The sequence below is a fragment of the Mytilus galloprovincialis genome, chromosome 1, assembly GCF_965363235.1.
Source record: "Mytilus galloprovincialis chromosome 1, xbMytGall1.hap1.1, whole genome shotgun sequence".
NCBI classification, from domain to species: Eukaryota; Metazoa; Mollusca; class Bivalvia; order Mytilida; family Mytilidae; genus Mytilus; species Mytilus galloprovincialis.
In genome coordinates, this window is record NC_134838.1 from 17,537,463 (window position 1) to 17,562,459 (window position 24,997).

The 24,997-nt window shown below is 32.2% G+C and overlaps 2 protein-coding genes across 2 annotated transcripts in view; one reads left to right on the top strand and one right to left on the bottom strand.

The window, feature by feature from the left end:
* Positions 1-1,396: 1,396 nt before the first annotated feature.
* LOC143067814 (AP-4 complex subunit epsilon-1-like) overlaps positions 1,397-24,997 on the bottom strand; it is a 29,621-nt gene continuing 6,020 nt past the window's right edge. The window contains exons 3-19 of the mRNA XM_076241378.1: positions 23,878-24,004; positions 23,071-23,144; positions 22,293-22,414; positions 21,579-21,738; positions 20,945-21,111; positions 11,905-11,978; positions 11,285-11,407; positions 10,597-10,706; positions 9,968-10,107; positions 9,511-9,623; positions 7,131-7,234; positions 5,857-6,078; positions 5,252-5,317; positions 4,569-4,680; positions 3,477-3,582; positions 2,791-2,956; positions 1,397-1,861 (exon numbers count right to left, since the gene is read on the bottom strand). Coding sequence (XP_076097493.1) covers positions 1,499-1,861; positions 2,791-2,956; positions 3,477-3,582; positions 4,569-4,680; positions 5,252-5,317; positions 5,857-6,078; positions 7,131-7,234; positions 9,511-9,623; positions 9,968-10,107; positions 10,597-10,706; positions 11,285-11,407; positions 11,905-11,978; positions 20,945-21,111; positions 21,579-21,738; positions 22,293-22,414; positions 23,071-23,144; positions 23,878-24,004 — 2,349 coding nt within the window. The 3' untranslated portion in view covers positions 1,397-1,498. The remainder of the gene's footprint in view (positions 1,862-2,790; positions 2,957-3,476; positions 3,583-4,568; positions 4,681-5,251; positions 5,318-5,856; positions 6,079-7,130; positions 7,235-9,510; positions 9,624-9,967; positions 10,108-10,596; positions 10,707-11,284; positions 11,408-11,904; positions 11,979-20,944; positions 21,112-21,578; positions 21,739-22,292; positions 22,415-23,070; positions 23,145-23,877; positions 24,005-24,997) is intronic.
* Positions 12,796-14,748, top strand: LOC143067823 (sex peptide receptor-like). Its single transcript, XM_076241391.1, has one exon. It carries the CDS (start codon positions 13,110-13,112, stop codon positions 14,244-14,246), a length of 1,137 nt encoding a protein of 378 aa, XP_076097506.1. The 5' UTR covers positions 12,796-13,109; the 3' UTR covers positions 14,247-14,748.

Consider the following 24,997-nt stretch of genomic DNA (forward strand, 5'->3'; position numbering starts at 1 on the left):
ATTGGAGTGATAAATGTGGGATTTGCCATTGACTCGACGGGGATGATACCGTAAGTAGGCACTGCATTCAGCATTGGAGAAACTTGATAGAATCCACTTGCAGCCAATTGTTTCTGTAATGGTGTGCTGCTCTGAACCAAATATTATTGACTCATAGTAGATGGTAAGTTTGCGTAAGATGACACATAATCCTTTTGCTGGGATCCTTAATTAGTACTAGAGGTTTAAAGTATGTTCTTAAATGGATTTTGTTGTTGAATAATTTGAACTGTCTCATGCAGGGCTAAGGGCCATGACATAGGACTTTTGACTTAAGGTGAAGACAACTTCAACAGAGTTGGAGCAGTTGATGGTTCATGCGTACTAAAATTTGGGAAAGACCCACGGCATGCATTTTGTTGTGTACTTTTGGTAAACTTGCGTTGTACTTGCTAAGGTCAAATTTTGGTATAGAAGATGTGTCCATTGCAGGAATATTAACTTCTTTATTTCGATTGTCCACTTTCATTTACAACAGATGCCAGTTGTTGGAAGGTACCCTGCTGTTCAATTGCACTTTTAAATTGAACTGTGTCTCCTTCCTCAGTTGTTGTCAGCTTGTCCATTCGTCTCACCACAACATTGAATATCTTATTGGTGACCATTAATTCCGCCAAGCAATTATTCCTAGCCTTGTGGTCTATCCTGTCTTCAGACTGCTGAAGTTGCTCTCATCTGTTCATTATTTATATTCATTGCCTCTTTCTGTTCAGCTTGAAACGTAATGAGACCAACACATATTTTATCAATTCGCGCTTCGCCTGTGGGTTTCTCCATATCCCAAAGTGATTCAGTTTCTGCCATTTCAATGTTCTTGTCCTTGTTGTCCTCAATTCCTGCCATTTCACTGATATGTGTTTAAATGATTCTCAATTCACAGTTTAATATCTCAAATTGCAAAATATTGCGACCCAAGATAAAATAGGCACTGAATAATATCTTAAGGCAGATAAATGCCACATCACAGCTTTTATAAAATGTAAATAGATGATAGAACAATCAAACAGACTAATGTTAAAAGCAATGAAAAATCAAACAGAATTAAATAAATGTATCCATCTTATCTGGTGTTTCTGCTGTTAACATGTAATGTCTTATATCTTTAAGACATTTTATGGGCACTATATGAACAACCTCAGGCAACAAGAGAAACTATCTTTTTTCACCCTCAAGAAACTGATACTATTGAAGAATACAACCTATTTAATATTAATAGAAATTGTTTGGTAAACAGCTGAAAACCGTCTGACAAGAAAAAGCATTATCTTTTGGAAAAGATGTGACAGTATAACATAATAAATACTTTCTTCTTTCCTGCTATTCAGCTTTGAAAATAATTTTATATCATAAATAAATCTTTTAATAAATAATATATCTTTTATTTCAAGTATCATGATACACTATCATCATCATATAAAATTTGTAAGGAATCTGAGTATTTTGACTTTTCATCTTTGATTTAGACATCTTCTATAAAATCCTCATATAGACTTCCTCCACCTCCAGATGGTAATAAGTCTGTAGCACTTAAATGTTTATCAAAAGAATCATTGTCAATATGAGGCTTAGAATGGGTCATCTCTGCATCAAATGCTTCTCCTGTATAATTTTCAGAATACTGAGTTTCACTGAGGCTTAAATCATCCAATAGCTTAACATTGTCACTAGAAATGTTTTTATTGGGTGAATTTTCAACAGATGACTGGTGAAGTTGTCTCCATCCTCCAGTATCCATATTTGTTGATTGCTGTGCACTTTTGATATCAAAATTGTCCTCTTCTGTGAAAAAAGGATCAGCTTCTAGTTCCACTGTCTTCTCAACCTTCAACAAATAAAATGACAAATACTTGTAATTCACAATTAATAAAAGTGCAAATAAATTAGAATGAAATCCAATTATCTATTAAATGACACTTTTCTCTGTTTTTGTGGTTTTTTTTTGTCATTATTTTTTGGGGGTCACCATTGGTTGTTGGTGAAAACTTAAGTTTTTGCAGTGTTCTACATCTTTTCATTTTTCAAAAGTGCCACGACAATAGTCTTCACAATATCATATATGTCTTTCAAACATTGGTTATAAACTGCCTAATTCCCCAAATAATACTTTGTGAGGTACAATCAGATTTATAAATGATTATGGAATTAAAATCAATTTCAATGCACAAAGGGGTGAAATGAAGGTTATAATGGCTATTTTTTATAATCTGTTTGAGGATTTACAACTTTCTAAAGGTAATATTTCAAGAAATAATATCTGATGAATATTATGTACCTCAAAGTGATCTTACTTTGTGGGAAATGTTTTAAACTTATCAAGATTCAACATAACAATGTGCGGTCAATGGTTGCATGTCAATAATTACTTGAAAGGTGAGCATAAAAATTAAACAAGACCAAAGCTCTTTCTTAACTAACTCACTGAAGCATAAAATGATTATAAAATAAACTGTTCTATTGAGAGACAAAATTGATTAATTGTTGTGGTGTTTAATGCCACATTCAGCACTTTTGGCTAGCCTTTATTAATGGAGCAATATAAGGTACCTGGGGAGAATAAAAAATGTACAGCAGGAAAATTTGAAATCCTAGTCAGTTGTATTATTGTACATCACTTAGTTTAGAAGGACTGATCTACGATATAACACTGAAAGTTAGCCAATAAGCGTCATGTCAATTCACAAATCAATGTATTTTCCTCTAGATCAAAGTCTAGATCAGGCAGTTGATAATATGTATCTGAAAGCTGTTTACCTGTCCTGGCGTTATGCCACCAAACAAAGCAGAGACCATTTGTTGCCTATTTCTATCTACTTCTGTTATATGATCTTCTTCCTCTTTTTCTGTCTCTTTGGTATCTACAATCCTTCCTTCCTTTCCCCATACCTTCTTCACTGTTGGTAATTTGGATACTGAATCACTAAAAAGAAAAAAGAATATAATTAATTTAGCATTTTTGTGTTCATGCAACATGACTAGAATCCAGTTTAACTAGAACTCATATCTTAAATGTACATTTTATAACAAAGACCCAAGAAAAGTAAAATCACTACTTGTCATACATTTTTGATAATGGTATAAAGATTAACAGTACAGAAATATTTGTAGTATCACTAAGGTGACATCTATTGTCGAAATGCGCATCTGGTGCAGAAAAATTGGTACAGTTAATGTTATTACTATACCACTGGGTCGAAGCCTCTGCTGGTGTTCTGTTAGTATTTGAGAGTATCACCAGCTCAGTAGCCAGTACTTCATCACTGGCATGAAAACAGATTTTTTTTTGTTATCAAATTTTGCTGTTACAAAATGTTAGAAATTATCTTAAATTAAGGAATCTATCTCCCTTATGTAAAGCTCTGATTCCTTGCCTGGCTTTGGCTATACTTTTTGTACCTTTTGGATTACAGCTCAAATTTTTAAAGTATCTATTTACAAACCTTGCAGTGAGAGATGTACCACCAGAGCTTGCTACATCCTCTCCAAGTCTACTCAAAATGTCCACTTTCCCTTGATTCTGAATACCTTTAAATAATTCTGTCACACCTACCAAAGATAAGATATACAATAAAATAAATCTTTTATTTTGTACACAGAAACATTTTTAACAAAAATACTACATAATTAACTTATCAATAACATAATATAAATATAAACTATAGCGGTATACTACTTTAACAACATATCATTTCTAGAAAGAAGTATTATTACATAATTAATTATTATGTTGCTATATTGTGGTGTCCACACTTGAATGAATTTAGCTTCTTTGTTCTTCATAGCATCCCAAAATATTTTATATATTCTTGTACAACACAGCTTGACCTCCAAAACTGTGTCTCAGATTTCCAAAAACATCAATAGAACAAATTTTATACCCAACTGAATTTAGTGGTCTCTTATGAATTGATGTTGCAAACTTCAATACAGATTTATGAGAGAATGAAATACAATAGAAAAAATCTGAGACACAGTTTTGGAGGTCAAGCTGTGTTGTGCAAGAATCTATAAAATATTTTGGGATGCTATGAAGAACAAAGAAGCTAAATTCATTCAAGTGTGGACATCACAATATAGCAACTAATTACATAATAATTAATTATGTAATAATTATGTCATAATGAAATTATCACAATTTGAAAGATTACTCTTTCTTCTTTCTTTTGGTACCTCATTTATAAAATTTAAAGAAATATAAGTGGAATTACATCAGTTTAAAGATGTCTGATTGGGGATGAAAAATCTTTGTATTGTGCTACCTTAATTATAGCTGCTCAAGAAGATTTTTAAATGTTTCATGTAACAAGGGAAATAACTTAAGAACTTAAATAATAAATAATCCTCTGGACAAATTTTAATCATGTCTTTCTTTTACAAGCCTAATTTGAGACATAAAAAAATACTAGTGATTTCTTTTTGTGTTGAGCCATCACATATTTTGTCTATTATATTTCTATGAAAGTCAGAAAATCTAAGATCCATTAGAACATGTATTCAAGTACAATACAGTCTTTACATTAATTCGAAAATACCTTGTTCTTGTTGTGTCTGTTTAGATCTCATATTCTTAGGTCTATAGGGTTGGGCTCCATTCTTTAGAGACTTTGACACAAAGTTATCCAGAAAAGACAAAGTAAAGTCCATCTAAAACAATTAAAGGTGATTATAGACTGTTGTATTTTAACAAAATGAGTATTTTAAACAGCAGCACTACAAAGCAGAGAACCTCCTTGCAATCTCACAAACTGTATTTCATGGCTGAGTTTTTAAAAACTGTTTGAATTTTAGCCCAATACACCTTATTGCTATTTGTCCTCCATTACTGGACATCACACAGGTTCCCTAAAAAATTTTGATGTCACAATACAAAATGTCTGACACCACAATGTAAAAGTGATTGTTGTATGACATCAATAGTTCCAGGGGAACAGATTCTAAAGGTCAGCCAGGAATAGCGATAATGTGCATTCTGTTCCTGTTTCAAATTTTGTTATTTTTTTCTATGAGATTCATTTGTCCCAGATTCAGGTGCCAGCTACAAATGAATGATAAATGTATTTTCTCACAGGGTTATCTGCTTTTTTAATACAACTAAGTTAAAAAAAAATAATCTAAGGCATAGAAAACATGGTATGGAACAGATTATGTAAGAACAGCCCTAATTTGCTAGAAAGCATTTACTTTTACATTTACATCTGCTCTAAAGAATACAAACCTTTTCAATCTTTGGTTTTGATATTTCTGGCTTCAAATGACTAATTCTTACTAACTCTTGCAACTTCTGTTAAAAAAATAAGAAATAATAATTGATAAATAGTTAAGTCTTTCTATGTTGTGATGTTACACCATTGTTTCAGGTAAGGTTGAAGGTTGGTACCTATTGAAACATTTAAACCCAATACATTTGTTTGCACCTATCCTAAGTCAGGAACCTGATGTTTAGTGGTTTTCGTTTGTTGATGTGGTTCATAAATGTTTCACGTTTTTAATATAGATTAGAATGTTGGTTTTCCTGTTTGAATGGTTTTACACTAGTCATTTTGGGGGCCCTTCATAGTTGCTGTTTGGTGTGAATCAAGGCTCTGTGTTGAAAACAAACTTTCCATTTCATGACTATTCAACAGGTTATTGTTGATGATTAATATATTTTTGAAATCAAAAAGAAATATAGGTGTGAGAGTGATTTCAATGTTGATTTTCTATATTATTTTCCATTTCAAACTCCCACCAAAATATTCTAAAAGAATAAAGCTATTAAATTTCAAGTTCTACTGAGAAATGTTTGTGAGGGTTGTAATTGTATATGTAGATTTAGAATACCTGTACAATTATAACATCATCCACTGTTTTCACTAGTTGTTCTACAGGTTCTGCTATTGTATCAGTCATCAATACATTTGAGGTAACCAGATTCATCAAGGCATTTGTAAGCCACAATTTAGTCATGACAGTAATATGTTGTCTTGACAACTGCTTTGTAAACAAAGCCATCAGTTTATCTTTTGGCATATTTTTAAGTAATTCCGCTTCCTGTCCAATTATCTGTGAAATAAATAATTTTGATACAGTATTTCAATTTTTTCTATCTAATAAAAACATTGTATTTTTAAGAGATAACTGTATTGTATTAGAAGCTTTGGGGACTTCCATCGTAGTTTTATTGTGGCAAATTAAGTTTACCTGGCGACATTTTACAGGAATTTTTGCGACAGTAAAACTACTGATGGATGTTCGCAAAGCTTCAATTACAATACAGTTATCTCTTTTTTAATGCAAAATAAATTCATTATCAAATTTCAATCATTATTTCAGTGTAAAATTTGCATTAAAGAAAATTCCGCAAAAAGATGTTATCTTCTTTGGGCCCGAAACTAGGTGATGTCATAAGTATGTTTCAGGCTTTTTCTGGCTTCTTGGCCATTTCAGAATGTTATAAAATTTTATAAAAAGAAGATTTTTAGGTGCAACATGTGAGTTTTTTGCTTATTATTGTAGAAATTACATATCAATACATTCCGCAATTCAAAATGTCAGCTTTCTTAGTTACAGACAAGGAGATAGAGAATTTACTCTAACTGTCATCCAATCAGAACCTTTGATACAAAATAATTACATTAGAATCATTGTTATTACTGATATTAAAAGTTTCCATTTGGCTGTTTTTTTTGCTAAATTGAAGACAGGAACTTTATGGGAAGTAAAAGGATTGGTGATTTCTGTTCAACTAAAATAAAAATCTTTTGGGAGCTCGAGGATGAGGACAGGACTTTTATTGTTTGTGGTCAAGAAATGAAATTCAAAATTGAAACATGCATATTTTTTACTACTAGTAAATAGCAAATTAGTACAATTCCAAAATTAGGGCTATTGAGAATGACTATAGACATGTCAGTTTTTACATACTATATTTTGTATTAAATAATCTGTCATATTGTCCTTTCTGATGTCAGAATTAACAATACAGACATGGAAGTTTTATATGTTAACCTTGCTATATATAGACTTGATGGCTGTCCTGTTCCTTAAATTTGCTGAATACAAGTTTGACTCAAAAAAGTTATTCCAAAGATCAGACAATTATAAATAAGAATTACCCAGGATGCAAGTTTCACCATATCTTCAAGTAAATCTTCCCTGAACAAACATTCAACAGATTTCTTTACTAAATGTTGACAAAATTCTGTGTTCTTTGTTATTCCTAGAAGCAGAAAGAACAAATCAGTCATAATTCAATATTCTGTTATGTGAATGAAAATGATTTCAATATCAAATAGCACTATCTATATTTTATGCGTATACAAAGTTGTAGAATGAGCTTCTGTAATTCTCCCAGCCAGAGTAGATTGTTATCTTTTGTAAAAGTCTGTCTAGTATTTCACAAGACAAAAAATAATGTTTGCATTATTTTATTCTGTCCTCTTAGGCCAACTAAAATTAATAAGTAGATTTTCATCCAAATTTTTGAAAAACATGGGGCGGGTGGGAGGATTTTATTTTTTAAATTTTATTTCATATGAAACCCTTGTCACAAGTTCTTCATACCGCGGGGTATATGCTAGGGTAAAACAAGCTTGTATAATGTATATACATGTTGTATAAGGAATCTGACACTATTTTTTAAACTCTTAAATAAAAATCCCTGATTGGCAACCACTGTTATACATGTAATTGCCGCTTTAGAAACCTATTTATAATATACATCAAAGGGAAGAGAAATGCTCTCTTCAATTGGACTAGACCTACACCAAATTTATTTTGCTTTCTAAGCAATGGTTTGTAGTCCACATAAAATCAATAAAATGTATTGGTACAATTGTATGCAACACAAGTATTATGAGTACAAAATAAAATGTAAACTCAGTGTGGAAAGTAATTATGTGATGTAAAACATGAACTTAACCAAAAGGTAGTTTTTTAATGACTAAATTGAGGGTATTGGGACAGTAACAGAGGGTGTTTGCTGTTTGTCAACAAAAACAACAGCCATGGGTAAATATAAGGGAATTAAAATGCGTGTTTGTCGACTTTTTTTTCTCAATGTACGGTCATAAATCAAACAAATTCGTGCTTGTGTCAATTTCTTTAATTTAGTCATGTTTTTTGTACCAATTTGTTCTACGATTCTTGCGCTTTGGATATCATTTACAGTCCAAATTTCCTGACACAAATTCATCGTATAAAATAAAATAAAGAAAAAGCACGGTTTTCGATTCACTTCTGACTACCGCAATTTGCGTTAAATGACAAGGCGTTTTACTCGTTACTCGAATATTTCATGCCCTTCTCGTTATCAATCTCTATTCTCGGTAGATGTTGTCATAATAGAGCAGCAGAATATGTCGACTCAATCATATCGTTATTAGATTACTCGGAGAAATACAAAAACGAAATTTGAAACAGGAAGTGTTGAATGAAACGAAATTATCGATGGTTCCCGGTAACGGACATGATAAAATCCGGAAATCGTATTTTTGTTAAATAAAAAAAATCGGGGCGGGACGATTTCAGAGGGGCGGGCGGGGATGAAAATCTAGCAATTAATTTTAATTGGCCTTATGTCAGACATCAGGATTAGAACATTTACATGAAGGTGATGTCTTAGGGTTAAATAAGAGTCTCTTACCAATCTGTTATTATGTAGTGCCAAATTACTTGATATAACCTATCAATTAATTATTTATTAAATAAGAGTAACACGAGCGGAGTCACATACGGAGCAGGATCTACCTTCCTCTATGCAGCACCTGAAGTCATATCCAGTTTTAGGATGGATTTCTGTTGCTCATGTAGCCTTGAGTTTTCTATGAAGTCATATCCAGTTTTTGGATGGATTCCTGTTGCTCATGTAGCCTTGAGTTTTCTATGGTGTGTTTTGTGTACCATGTAGCCTTGAAGTTTTCTATGGTGTGTTTTGTGTACCATGTAGCCTTGAAGTTTTCTATGGTGTGTTTTGTGTACCATGTAGCCTTGAAGTTTTCTATGGTGTGTTTTGTGTACCATGTAGCCTTGAAGTTTTCTATGGTGTGTTTTGTGTACCATGTAGCCTTGAAGTTTTCTATGGTGTGTTTTGTGTAGTACTGTTTGTCTTCTGGTTGTTTTTCTCTATGGCATTGTCAGTTTGTTTTCAAATTTTCTTTTTGAATATATATCTGTGGCATCTTTCGCCTCTCTTTTTCAAAAACAAATATTTGTGGTAAAACCATAATTAATATCTTTTTGCTGGAATATTTTCTTAAAACCTTCATACTTTTGCAGTCATAAAAGTACTACGAAAAAATAGAAATTTTAAAAGACAATTATAGGAGAATTGCTAAATGCTTAGTGGAGAAGCAGCAATTATTAGTTTTCAAGTGTATAGTTAGACTTGGCCTTGAATCAAACCCATAACTTCCTATATTCAAGTTAGTTATATTATATAACAAGACCATCACTGCAGTTGAGGGGTTAACTTATTTAGAACACATTTAAACATACCTTTCCGTAAAGTTGAAATAACTTTATTCATTACCATGGACGATGAAGAACTAGGACAGATTTGTAAAACTTTAAACATAATATCTACAAACCAAACTTCTGGTTTAAAAAATCTACATGTTGTTAAGGGATGTAAAAATTGTCACAAAGCTAAAAAAATATTACACATGAACTAAATTTACAGAAAACATTCACAATTTAAAATCAAGAGTTTTTTCTAACTGTAAGTCTTGCTTTGCCTAGGAATATCAAAATTGGGAATATAAATATTTTGATAAAATAGAAATTATAAGACTTAATTTAAAAATAAAATCTCTCTGCAATCAAGAGTTTTTCTTTGAATTTTTTTGCCTAGCAATTAATATTAAAGGAATGAAAAATATAATAATAGAAATATATCGATTGGAATACTTAAAATAGTCAAAGTAGCAGGTCTTCAGTTTTATACAAAGGATACTTTTGAGTAAGTTCTATGATTTTGTGTAATAAATCATCCTTATGGAATGGATCACTACTGTTGACCATGTGTTGTAAGAGCTTATCACATACTGGTTGTACATTCACTGAGTTTGTCATGTTGTATAGTAGGACTAGAGTCTGAAAGTATATACAAGTTCTGTCATATGATCATCATTAATAAAGTGGCTAATATATGTTGCTGTATTACATGTAGTACATTTCATTTGACTGGTTTACTTTAATATTTTGCAAGAATCTTTCTGTCTAATGCATTTTTTTTTAAGACATTACTAGTTAAAATTTATGTAATAAATGTCTTGTGTTAACATTATATTTTATATACTTCAGGAAGGTTAAATTTTGCACTGATTAGTAATTTTGTACATTTAATGAAGAGGAAAAGTTTTTTTTTCTCCTAAAAACTTCAACAATCCTGTATTTTTTTTTCCAAAACAAGATTTGAAAACATCATTTGAAGAAACAATTCCAAACATTGGTATTGTTAATTCAATGGCTAAGTGTAGATTATCATGAGAGAATGTACTTGGAAAACCTAATACAAACTTTCATTTTCATATCAGCTACACTTCCAGACAATTTCACACCTGTTGTATTGTAAAATCTTACCTTTCTTTTGATAGTTTCATCTGGATCATCTAAAAGTTCTACAACAATCATTTGGTATTGTAATGCAAATTCCTGACTGACTCTGACCAAACCAGTTAAAGCCTTTATTCCTGCCAATTATATATTAAATACAAATACGTTTAAATATACTGCATACTGTTTGTCAGCTTCATTCAAAATAATAACCAAATACATAATGTTGGTCAAATATGGTTACTTTAAAAATCCATCTCATTGACAATAATTCCTCATCTCCTTTCATCCTATATTAGTACGTCTATTCATAATTTTAACAAGAATATGTTTCCATAGGACACCATGCCCCTCATTGTATAATCAGTTTTCAATGAACCATGGAACATGGCTCAAAACCCTAATTAAGCACATAGACTTTAATAAATATCTAATTATGAAAAAATCACATCATCATGAACATATAAAACATTTGTAAAGAGTTTCAAGTTGGCATGCATAACAACAACTTTCTAGTAAACTACCAGGAACAAAAACTTCATCCAGATACAGAACATAGATAAATCACAGTTTAAAAACTTCTTTTTTAATTTATTACTGGAAAATGGAAGTAGTAATCAGATCATCACTGAAACATTAGATGATATAATACTTTAAACCTATCCCAATCAAATTTTAAATGACCCACAATAGTCCCACTTGAAACTTAACTTACCAATGTATTTGAGCGTTAAGTCTTTTGCTCTAAGGAAATTTCCAACAGCCTGAGTTGCTGTCCGAAGTAATTCTTGGTTAGGGTATATAGATGCACTTGTCTGTATACACTCATAACATATTGCTGTAAATATATAGAGAATATCATATGGCTTTTTCAATATCGCATCCGTATCAACCCGAGACACCAATATAATCCCAAGAGCTTTGCTCGAGGGATTATATTGGTTGAGGGTTGATACGGTGTGTGATATTGAAAAAGCCATATCATATACACTTTATTATATACATATATCTCAAGTAGATGTTTTTTTATGTGATATGACATGACGTCATACAGATAAGGAGGATTGAAATGACGTCATACAGATTATAGGTTTGACATGACGTCATACAGATTAGGGTTTTGATAAAGCCTTTGCAACAGTGACTGCAATTAAAATTTTAACATAAACATTGTATTTGTCAATATCACACTACTTTTCTTGAAGGGTTGGTGTTTTAAATATGTTGACAATTGTAAGCCAATACTGATGTTACAATAAACAATGGCCACACGGTGTACTATATGCACAGAATTAGACTTGAGAAAAAAAATGAAAAGAAAAAGAAAGAACTTACAAAAACACATTTTGTCTTTAATCCCAGTTCTCTCAAACACTGCTTGTAGTACTGGGTAAATCATTTCACTTTCTCTGAAAAAAGGAAAACACTGAATTTTCTTTGCATTCCAAAGAAATATAAAAATAAAAATCATTTGAATTCTGGTTACAAAAGTGTTCTTCCTTTAAAATTTACTGTTCCAATGCTTGATTTATTCTCTGCAGGCATACTATGAATTACAGTGATTAAAAATATTTTGATAAATACTAATAATAAACAAAAAAAACAATTATAAAAATTTGCCCTGCTCACAAGATCATGACAATGAAGTTGAATGTACATGTGTACTAGGTTTCAAGCTTATGTGAGCACACTTTACTGCTTAACTACTTTATTCAAAAACTTAAACCTGATATGGGTCCCAGAGAGGGATAAATTGATAGACGATACATGCAGCTAATAGAAAACAAAATGACCCTGTATATATATACGTACTTTTGTTGACATAAAAATTGCTTTTTTCTTTCAAGCATAAGAATCTATAAATTGTAGCAGCTTCAAAGAATTTAATAAAAGTATATAAACAAACATTTTTTTTTTACTGCACATCTCTACAAAGCTTGATAAGAGTTGTTCAGGGAAAATACTAACAAACCAATTAATTTTAATCAAATATTTAAACTCAGATTAATCTTACTACAACAACTCTCAGCAACAACTATAAATACTTCTTCTACTATTAACAACAGTGAAGGGTTTCAGGAGGAATTGCATGGTCAGACATAGAAATATCCATTATCACATTACAATGACTTCCTTGTTTATTAAAGAAGAAAAAAGCCACATGTTCAATATAATCAGCTAATCAAGTTTCATTGACATATCTCATGTTTCATGACCACAATGCAATGAGGAAGAAAGACAAAACAGAAATATATTCCTGAGTATTATTTGTACTTTAAATTAGAAGGAGACATTATTTGTTGATGATACAATTGGAAACTATTGCTTTGTTATTCACCCTACTGGAGTATTGATTAAATCTTACTACAGTATATCAGTAAGAAGGATTTATCTGGCATGGATTGAATACACATTAATTGTGTTAGCTATTTTTAGAACTAGAGGCATTTATGATAATGAGATCATTTCAAACAGAAAAACAATCCATAGTGCTAACTGCCTCGTGTATAGTAAAAGGATATTGATTTTATCTAGCATTAATGAAGTCACTGCTTATTTCAAGGTTCAATTCAGTGGTGATATTAAAAAGACTAACAGTGCAATATAACGTTACAATCAAAATGAAAGAAAGTGTACTTGGATTGCCCCCTTTTATAAATGGAACATTTTCAACTGACTATGATTTAGAACTAATTAGATACTTGTATAGTGTACCTGCTCCAGTGATTATATCAGTTACATTTTGTTTTACCATTGTATATATTGTATTATCAAACTATGTAACAGACCGTCGATCAGCAACAACTGTACAGAAAAATGGGATTGTAGTATCTAACACTTTACTGGTGTTGTGTCAATATCCAGTCTTTATTTACTTTTTTGCCACAGATGATCTGTTAGAACCAGCTACCATTGGTTGGTGCAATACCTACAGAATCATGGGATATGTTCTCCCCGCCATATTTCACACGGCCAGTTTATGGCAGATTATATTTTATGGAGTACAGCGATTTCAGTGTTTACAACATCCATTTAAAGCATTAACATGGTATGCCAAAATCAACCGATTTTTCAAGTTAACCATTCTTATATTTGTTTGCTCTTTACTTGTTCATTTTTATAAATTGTTTGACTTTGTCAACCAACCAGCAAACCCTTGTGACTTTCAATATAGAGATGCATTCAATAGTAGGAAGTATGAAGAATTTTATGTCAGGTTTTGTGCTATTGTGGTGCACCTGGTTCCCTGTGTGCTTATGTCCATGCTAACTATAATTCTTGTTTATGTTAATATGAGGATGTATTTTCAACAAAAGAAAGTCCTTATCAACAATCCAGAACATTTACAAAGGAACTGGAAATATACATTACAAGAGTCTCAATCTATTGGACTTTTAATTTTAACATTATGTGTGGAATGGCCGTTGACTATTTATATATTCTCCGATGCTACGGTGCAAGACATATCACTGATTACTCCCCTGAATTCTTTCCCTATATGTTTACATTTTGCTATGATTGTTAGTTACTCATTATATTTGCCAATGTTTTTAATTATGAACCATGATATGCGGTCCACATTTTGTTTAATAATCTCTGATATAAGAAAAACACTTTGTCCAACAAGAAGACAAGATGAGAATGAACTTGAGAATTTGAATCCAAATCAATGTTGAGTATTGTGTAAATCCATGTTTAATCTTATGTACAATACACATGTGAACTTAACTTGACCTGTCATATATGTGGAACTGCCTATGTGGTCAAGTGGTAGTGTGCTCGCCTTGAGTACAAGAGGTTGTGGGTGTGAATCATAGCCAAGACAAACCAAAGACTTAAAAATTGGTATGTGTTGTAGCCTCTATGATTTGCATGCAGCGTTATGGAGTAAAAGCAAAGTCTGGATGGCTTGAAGTCAAAATAATGTGTATTGGTAGGGCGACTTTGGACTATTACCTTATGAAATAGCAGCTCAGCATGTTTGTCTAGCTACAAAGCAGGGTTAATATTCAAAATGTTTTAACCTGCTCTTGCCTTAACATGCATTTACTTTGCCGTGGAACATAAAACAGAAGTCTTAGATGTAGATTTTATTTTAGTTGTTATTGGCTGTGTACTAGCTGACAGTTACTGTGAGTATTCTCACATCTGTACTTCAGTGTCTTTTAGTTGTTGAATGTACTACATGTACTAGTACTCAGCCAAATATTTTTAGCCCCGCCACATTCTATATGTGCCTGTCCCAAGTCAGGAGCATGTATTTCAGTGGTTGTCATTTGTTACTGTGTTATATATTTGTTTTCATTCATTTATTTGTACATAAATTAGGCCGTTAGTTTTCTCATATGATTTGTTTTATATCTGTTTTAAATTTGTTATTTCGGGGCCTTTCATAGCTGACTATGCAGTATGGGCTTCGATCATTAATGAAGGCTGTACAGTGACCTATAGTTGATAATTTCTGTGTCATTTGGTCTCTTGTGGAGAGTTGTCTCATTGGCAATCATACCACATATTATTACTTACAGTACAAATTCATTTCTCTTCATAAGAAAGGAAATCATTGAATACCCTAACTGAAATACAAATCATTCCTAAAAGATTCTCAGTCACTGCTGTTCTTGATTGACAGTTAGCAAGGAAGTGGTTTGCTGTTCTTGATGGACAGTTAGCAAGGGAGTGGTTTGCTGTTCTTGATTGACAGTTAGCAAGGGAGTGGTTTGCTGTTCTTGATGGACAGTTAGCAAGGGAGTGGTTTACTGTTCTTGATGGACAGTAAGCAAGGGAGTGGTTTACTGTTCTTGATGGACAGTTAGCAAGGGAGTGGTTTACTGTTCTTGATGGACAAGGGAGTGGTTTACTGTTCTTGATGGACAGTTAGCAAGGGAGTGGTTTACTGTTCTTGATGGACAGTTAGCAAGGGAGTGGTTTACTGTATTTACTGTATCAAATAATAACATGTTTTGGGTCAATTGTTAAGCTGAGAAAATTCTAACACAAATTCAGTGTGCTATTTGCAACCACTCATTCCCATAAATGCAGAGAAAATATTTGTTTAGAAACCATTAAAAAAAAGTGTGACAAATGAATGAGGAAGCTAAAATAAACTATGCCTTATCTGTATTTTTATGTAATATGTTGAAAGGTCAAAAGAAGGTTAACAATAATGACATTTATGAACAATGTCTCAATTAAAATCGTTTACAAAGATTAGCCCTGTATATACAATAAAAAATAAGTTGTAGGATAATGGATTATGTATTTGTCACAAGCACTTTGTAATTGTGTATTATGATAGTCTCAAGTGTGGACTACAGAACAGTTGCAGACATGCATTTTTTCCCAATTTTACGGTTTGACAATGCAAAAAATAACTTTTAAGTTAGCAAAATTGTTATCTTCCCTTTAAAGGGGCACTAGCTGTCAAATTCATGGTCACCGATTTGACTCAAATTCTCATATTTGATTTATAACAATGTAACACATTTATCCAAACTATCAAAAGTCTAAAATAAAAAGTTTACAGAGCATGGGGTAGATAATATATAGGTTCGTTTCGTGTGTATTTTAATCCAGACGCCATCTAATTAACTATCGATTTGACCTCAGATGACCATATAAGCGATGTAAACATAAATAAAGATATGAATAGATTAAACCAACACGTGCAATTGGATTTTTATAGGTCTGTTTGATTTTATTTTATAGATTAAAAATAGATGTTTCTATTTGCTTTTTTTTCAATGATTTTATGGGCATCAAATTAGTAATCAAATGATTTACCGTAGTTTCACTTTCATTGTTGTTATTCTTTTTCTTTAAATAACAAGTACATGTACAATGCATGCGTTGTCAATCTCTAGCTAGGGGGTTAAATTGAAGTTCACATAAATACGGATTTAAAGAGGTCGACTCATTCACTTGCAAGTGAATAACTAATTATCAATGTTTCTTAGCGTAATTTGACAAAATTGAACCTTTTTGGCTGCAAAAAGCGAATTGTTATTTCACTATTTCACTTTAATTATTGATTGAACAAAAAAAATTCAAACTTTAGATTTTTTTATATATCTCGTAGCTAGTGCCCATTTAACTGTATCATATGCCATTAAGCTTGGAATAGTTACACACTTACAGGTTATCACCAAAAACAATTCAAAGACTTTAATCCTGGTTTATAACTTTTTAAATTTTAATAAACATAGGCAAAAAATATCAAATCATCATAACATATCCTACCGTAGTCTAAAATCGGTCATCTTGTCAGTTCGTTAGGTATTTGTGTTTGAGCTTAACACACGGGGAAACTACGCATTGACGTCATTACGCTACTTCCTGCGTAGAAAAACAGTGCAGAATACGTTTTTTATGCATTTTTTAATAAAAAAAACATTTCTAAAGGTAAGTTTTCATTGTTGTTCTCAATTATTGCTAAAAAATGCCAATTTTCTAATGCCTGTTTCAATTCCGACTTCCGAATGTCTAAAAATATTCTAGAAATTCACAAAATCCCACTTTCGGCCTCCATTGCTTTGTGTACATTCCATTCAGCGTCATCAGGCTTGTGGCAGGCAATACAGGTCAAGCAAATCGTATTTTTAGGAATTTTAAAATGATATGCTCCTTACGTCTTTTGCAATTTTCCCGCGAAAAAAGCCCAATCAAAATGAAAGGAAAACTATATGAAAAAATGATGTCCATGCCATAATTTTGTACAGGAATATAGAGAAGGTTAATAAAAAACAATTTACATTTATTTTTCATATATTTTTTTTTTTATTCATTATAAAAAGATCGATATTCTGACCATCATGACTGTAGGTAAATATTCATACAAAATTCCATTGATGTCGAAAGGGATGGCAAAAAATGAGGTTTCCTGTTGAATAAAACCCCACATTATTGCAAACTAGTTTAAAGCAATATCCCACAAAGAATAACGTAATTGCCGCAGACTGAAAAAAAACCTAATTGACAGTAGAGCAATTTGATTGGGTAGAACGATTTGACATCACGTGATTTTGACGCCATTGAAATTTGAATGTAAACAAACAAGGTCAGAAGGTTCAGTATGGGACAGCATCGTACATTGAGTTACTGAGAAACAATTATGAGTTACCAAGCTTGACAATGCATGGTAATAAAAAAAGAAAGCTAAGTCTACAGAAAAAATGAGACAAAAATAGCCTTAGGATAACGACTTATCAACACACCTGGAAACCCCAGCTTGCAAAAATGTTGGGATCAGGCGTTTTAAAGCTCGCGATTTTGGGATTGATCCTTTTGGGATCGGGGAATTATTTTTTTCGAATTTCAGGATGTCAAGCAATTCGCAACCTCAGGATTTCATGTTTTTAAACCCAAGATTTCGGGATCAGGATCCCCAACATAGCACGTTTCAGGTCAAAAGGTCAGGGCAAAAAGTAAAGAAACTTGGCAAAGAATTGTAAGAACAGACAACCACCGGACAGCTTTAAAAGTGTAAAAACTGTGAGTTAGCCCTTCACTCTTCATATGCAATTTGGATTTGGAACTCATTTTTCAAATAAATACACTAAAATAATATGTATCTAAAAACAGGCCATAGAAATTCCAATGTGAAGACTTCTACAACTTAGGCCACACCAATTTGATTTATAGTTCTTTGGACAAAAGCTCCAAAAATTAAAGAACCTTAGTGAGCACGCTCACATACCCCACGTCCCCACATTGTCATTGGAGAAATTAAATAAGTGTAAGAAAAAAAAGTTGTATAAGAAAAAATATTGAATAATAATTTCCTGTTAATATGCGCATCAACATAGTATGTCCTTATTATCTACAAAATTTCATGAAATTCTGTTGTGTGGTTTCAGAGGAGTTGAGATGACAAACTGTTGCAGAAGTACATTGAAGCAAATAAGTTCAAAGGGGCGTAACTCCTAGAAAAAAAATTGAATCGTAATTTCCTGTCGATATGCACATCTACATAGTATGTCCTTATTATCTACAAATGTTCATGAAATTCTGTTGTGTGGTTTCAGAGGAGTTGAGATGACAAACTGTTGAAGTAGTACCTTAAAGCAAATAAGTTCAAAGAGATGTAACTCCTAGAAACAAAATTGAATCGTAATTTCCTGTCGATATGCACATCTACATAGTATGTCCTTATTATCTTAAAAGGTTTCGTGAAATTCTGTTGTGTGGTTTGAGAGGAGTTGCGATGACAAACTGTTGCAGTAGTACATTAAAGTAAATAAGTTCAAAGGGGTGTAACTCCTAGAAAAAAAATTGAATCGCAATTTCCCATCGATATGCACAACAACATAGTATGTCCTTATTATCTTAAAAGGTTTCATGAAATTCTGTTGTGTGGTTTGAGAGGAGTTGCGATGACAAACTGTTGCAGTAGTACATTAAAGTAAATAAGTTCAAAGGGGCGTAACTCCTAGAAAAAAAATTGAATCGCAATTTCCCGTCGATATGCACAACTACATAGTATGTCCTTATTATCTGAAAAGGTTTCGTGAAATTCTGTTGTGTGGTTTGAGAGGAGTTGCGATGACAAGAAACAGGACTGACGGACGGACGGACCGACGGGCGGATGGACGGGTCAAAAACATTATACCCTCCGCAACCCGTTGCATGGGGTATAAATATGGGGCGAGCGAGCAAAAATTTTTTGATTGCAAAAAATTCTTGAAAATGAGTTTTGTTGAGGCGGGTGCTCTACAAGGAGAGCGAGCGGTATAATTTTTTTTTAAATTGTGCAATTTAGAAATTTATGTACATGTTAAAACTGGGTAACTTCAAAGGAAGAGAAACATGCTGTTATGCATATAATTTGATGTATTTGTGAATGAAGTACAGTTTTTACCATACCCAACTTTCTGGTTCACCTTGGTTTAGTATAATTTTGACTATTTCCTTCAAATAAGCCTTAACTGCGTGAATTTTTATTTAAATTCACACACTCATGTGTATATTTTAAGGAGGCAAAGCGGATAAAATTTAGCAAGAGGAATTATGGTAGGTAAATATATTGTGTGGAATAAAATTAATTAAGATATGTGTATATATTCAAAAAAATGCCCTTGAAAAATATGAAATATCTTTGATAAAGTTGTTTCTATATATGGTATGATTGTTTATTAGCTGCTTGGCATCTAGTTGGAACTATTTATCCATAATAGGATCAACATAATGAGTGAGGTGAATATTTCAACATCTTGAGTAAAATAGTTATATCGCTATGCATGTAGATCTCAGTGTAATGAAACATTCCCTTAAAATACACATATAGGTCCTTAGACCACATTCACATGCATTATTCTGATTCGGCAAAATACATTTTCCTTTTGCCCATGAAACCTGAAATGTATTTCATACTGGAAGTAGTTGCACCGATAATACATGCCTTATTATTATTTGCAGGCCACCACCACTCTGATTTCGAATATTGGAACTCTAAATTGTCCATTACAAAAGAGTTCTGAGTGCATGACAATAGACTAACAAGGGGATATGGGTTTTTCATCAAAATAAGATTATATGTCATTTTTTTTTTTAAATCATGTTATTTTAATATCAATTTCATCCAAGACAGATAGCTCTATTTATGTCTGTTGTAGTCCGAGATTACTCTGACGTCCAAAGGCTGTTTTGCCTGACAAGCTGGGGCTGTTGGACAACACCACCATATCTTGTCTGTCTAAAGAGCTGTTGTACTTCAGATTAATCTCAAGACTAAACTGGCTATGTCTGTTGAAACAATGATCGGGAATGACAATGGTTCTAACGAGTACTGTTGTTATCATGGTCGTCTAACGAAATATTTTTTTATTTTGTCTTCTAGAACAGGTTTTCATAGGTAAAACGAAATTCATTTCAAATAACTGTGTTTTAATTCATAATCACTGAACTAGTATATATTTGTTTAGGGGCCAGCTGAAGGACGCCTTCCTGTGCGGAAATTTCTCGCTACATTGAAGACCTGTTGGTGACCTTTTGCTGTTGTTTTTTGTATGGTCGGGTTGTTGTCTCTTTGACACATTCCCCATTTCCATTCTCAATTTATTTAACAACTACTTGTCTTATATCTGACAGGAATTCATGTTGGCATCCCGATTTTTGACCTTTTATTAACAAATCGATTATTCACACATGTGTTTGAATCGATAGGAGCAATATATGCACAAGATAAACTAAATTTGGAGCGGCATGCGGCCAAAAAATTTGCGGAAGCAGTAATTATTTTTTTTTATTAAAAAGTCTATTTCTCCAAAACAGGAGGGGGAAAATCCAAAGAACTATTAATCAAATTGGTGTGGCCTTATTCACATATATTTTGGTTCATCATCAGATTATTTTTTCCACATATAGTCAAAATTTCTACCTTTGATTGTCAGCTCCTAATAATGCCAGGATTTTAAGTATCTTGATTTGTAACCATGGTGATGGGATACTGTGATATTCATAAGTAGAGGGCAGTTTTCTTTCTATGATCTGCTGCAAAATGTTGACTAGAACAGGGACCAAACTCAAATACTTTTTTCTGTCTTTCTACAATAAATCAAAATAATTTTCCAAATAATTTCTTGATTAAAATGTTTACATTTTTTTAAAACAATGTCAGTACTACCACAGAGTGCCCAAAAACGGCAAAATCATACTCTTTTAATTTTATTTATAAGCTGGTTAAGAATATACAAAAATTTTTTACAAAATATGAATTCTATGTACTGTAAATTCATTGAATACATTGAATACCAATTTTGTTGGTTATCAAGAATACAAATTATAGATAATCTATTCGAATTTATGCAGACTTTGGCAAAACCATGAATCAATTGTCCACTAAAATGCAAGGTCCATGAACATTATTACCCTTCAATATAAATGAATCCACAGTACTCCTAATTCTAAAGTTATGTACACCATGTGAGTGCATGTTTATTCATGAACAATCTGTTTATATAAAATAATTTCACATTTTTATAAAAATTTACATGTATATTTTATCTACTTACTTTGACAAGCTCATGAAATATATGACATGCAGCAGCCATGACACTAGGATCTGGATCACACAAGCTCTTATAGAAGCTGTCTTCTTCGTACAAAAATAGTTCAGGAACTTGAAGGTAGTACATATAGATACACATGACAGCCTTCGCTCTCACAAGAGATCTGCAATTGCAAAGAAAAGAAATAGAGGTGCAATAAAATATTGAAGCTGGCCGATCTTTAATGCTGTAAATGTTTCAACAATGAATATGTCACAACTTTTGTTATCTACTTAAACATTTTAATTCTATAAAGCTCTAACTATTTCAAAGGACAGGTACCTTGTACAATTTGGAAATTAGTATGGCGTTCATTATTTATACCTTAGCTTGTTGAAAAGGCATTTTACATTACAGGATTTGATTTTGTTTGATTTTTGATGTTTTAACACCACTTTTAAGCATCACTTTTGGGCTATAATGTGCATGTGGCAGCCAGTTTTTATTGGTGGTGGAAGCCTGAGTCCCTGGAGAAAACCACTGACCTTCAATAGAAAAACTCACAATCCTAGTCAATTAAGATTGGAGTAGAGGGCATCCACTCGAGCAAGGTTCATACTCACAACCTCAGTGTTGACTGGCTAGTGATTACAGTATAGTAGCTACTAATACCGCTTGGCCACCGAGGCCCCAAATACAGGAGAAGAGCCTACCGTGTGTGATAGTTAAAATTATTACCTTGGATGATTCTGTGTTTTCTGCAAATATGGCAGTACAATATCTATTATTTGAGGCATTGTAAAATGTGCCACTGTTGCCATCACATTACACACTTCCAATAAATTTGGACTTAATAAATTCTAAAATGAAATGAAAAAGATTTATACATATGAATAAAATATATTCGCCATGTATATAGCCATACAAATAGTTAACCTTATAAGATGATACTAGGATTATTCAAAATATATAATAGCATTGTTATAATTGTACTTGTGTTTGTGTAAGCCATTATTCCATATTTTTGTTATAAGCTACAAGCTTTCAAGAGAAGGATTGAGATAACAAAACCTAGTCCTTATCCCACCATACATTAATGTGCATGTCCTAATAAGATATAAAAAGATGTGGTATGAGTGCCAATGAGACAACTCTCCATCCAAGTCAACAAGTAAAAGTAAAAGTCAAGAATCACTTTAATGAATGTCTTTTGTCCTATCTTAAGAAGCCTTTTTTTGATGGTCACAGAGGGAAATCTCTATTGATGGTAGATATTGGATTATTTTATAGTTTGTATTAGATTAATTTACTAATTTACTAGAATTGAGTGATTAATAAAGAACTTAAAACATTGTAAAACACCGGTCTATTGTTCGAGTCATTTTTTTTCCCTTCATGTTATAGGGTTGCTGTCTTATTTCAGAACACCCAACATCTTTCAATCATATGAATTTCTGATGAATATGACCATGTATCTACCTTTTAGGACTATAATTCATTATACATGTTTATTTACCTTGACCATTGAAGATGTAGCCAGTATTGAAGTGTCATCATTTCTCGTAATCAGCAGATTAGCAGTTACCCATCCTGAAAATATACAATTTATTATTTTCATTTCTACCATTCAATTTTTTTCTTATCTACGACTTATATTAGCACATTTTTGAACTAGTATTAAGTTGATTTATAAATAAACATTTTTGTAGGAGAAAGACCATGCTCAAGGATTGAAGTGTCATCTTGTTGGGTTTATGCTTCTCATTATTACATTTCTCCTTTCCTATGGTTTAGGTGTTATTTTTGATAAGATGTTATCGGTATATCTCTGTTTGATTTATGTTTAAAACTTCCAAACTATCAACAGCAGTACATATATATGCAACATTTAGGAGATAACTGTATTGTATTTTAAGCTCCGACGGCATCAATTGGGGATTTGATGGTCGCAAATTAAGTTTACAGACAGTAAACGGGTATTTGCGACATTCAAATCCCCAATTGATGCCGTCGGAGCTTAAAATACAATATTGTTATCTCCATTCTAATGAAACTGACAGAAAATAACGTTAAAACATGTATTTAAAATCTGTCATATACCTTCTGCGCTTGCGCGTACGTCCCATAGCATCAATTGTCAATTGATGCCATGTAAGAAAGTGACGTTATCCAATCAAAATGAACGTTACAAACGTTGTTGCATTAGAATTTGACTTATATAGGCGGTTTAAACAATCTTAGTGTCAGAAACATAACTAATCATTGTATATGCAGTATAACATTCAAAGCATTAAACAAATGTCTTCTCATATATTAACTATACCTATTTTTGAATCAATTGCCTCAATAGATCCAGAAAGCATCATTAATGCCTTTACTTTGGCAAAGTTAACATCATACCCCATCATGTGACAGTACACACATATAAATAACAGATCTTTCTCTTGGTCCTAAAAATATACAAAATGTTTATAATTATAATTTTTTTCAAATCCCTTTATCATTTGTTATTAAAGTCATTTGAATCTTTTAAATTTGAAGCAGTTTTTATGGCTAAGTTATAAGTACTAATCATACAACAAATAAGAGTACAGTCTCCCAAGCATGCAGTGTCTAGAAGTAAGAGCAGACACTGGACAACTCAAAATCATAATTATGTCTCTATGTAGGACATCAGGTCATCTAGTACCTATATAAGAGATAGCAGGATACAAATATATTCCGCTATGATAAGTGTAAAAGCAACATGATCATAAAAAAAATTTTGTCCTGAATACAAGTATGCATGTCATATAAGCCACTGAAAGTTATGCAGCCATCTAACAATTAAAGACCTTTGTAGTTTTGTTGTGAAATAAATTAAAGATATACAAAACAGATGGTTGGTTCCCTTTTCTCTGATAGATTGGTCAAAGATTGAAAACTATCTAAAAATTGAATGCTTCTTTTTATAAATTCATTGGGATGTAAAAGCGTTGACAGATGTACATTTTGTATGAAGTGCGGAAGCGCTTCATTCTTAAAATGTGCACTTTTACAACCCTATGAAATTACTAAATGAAGCCTAATTACATTTTTTCTCTATGAACATGAAAACACAATTACTATCAAGTGTTTTTTCTTTTATTTACCTGTACACTTGATTATAGTTCAGCACATGTCAACATGCATGTTACAATTCATTTTGAAATGAGGTTGATTAAGGATTAACGCGAGATTGCAGTAAGCCAATCAGAACAAGTGAAACTGCGAGCTACTGCTCACTGATGATACCCCCGCCGCAAGTGGATAATATTAATAGTGTAAAAATATGCAAGTGTTCCGTAAACAGGAAGTTGTCGAGTGATGAATCTGAAAACGCATCACACAGTATAGCTGACTTATAAAAATCCTGAAACCAAATTTCAGAAATCATTGTATTGTAGTTCCTGAGAAAAATGTGA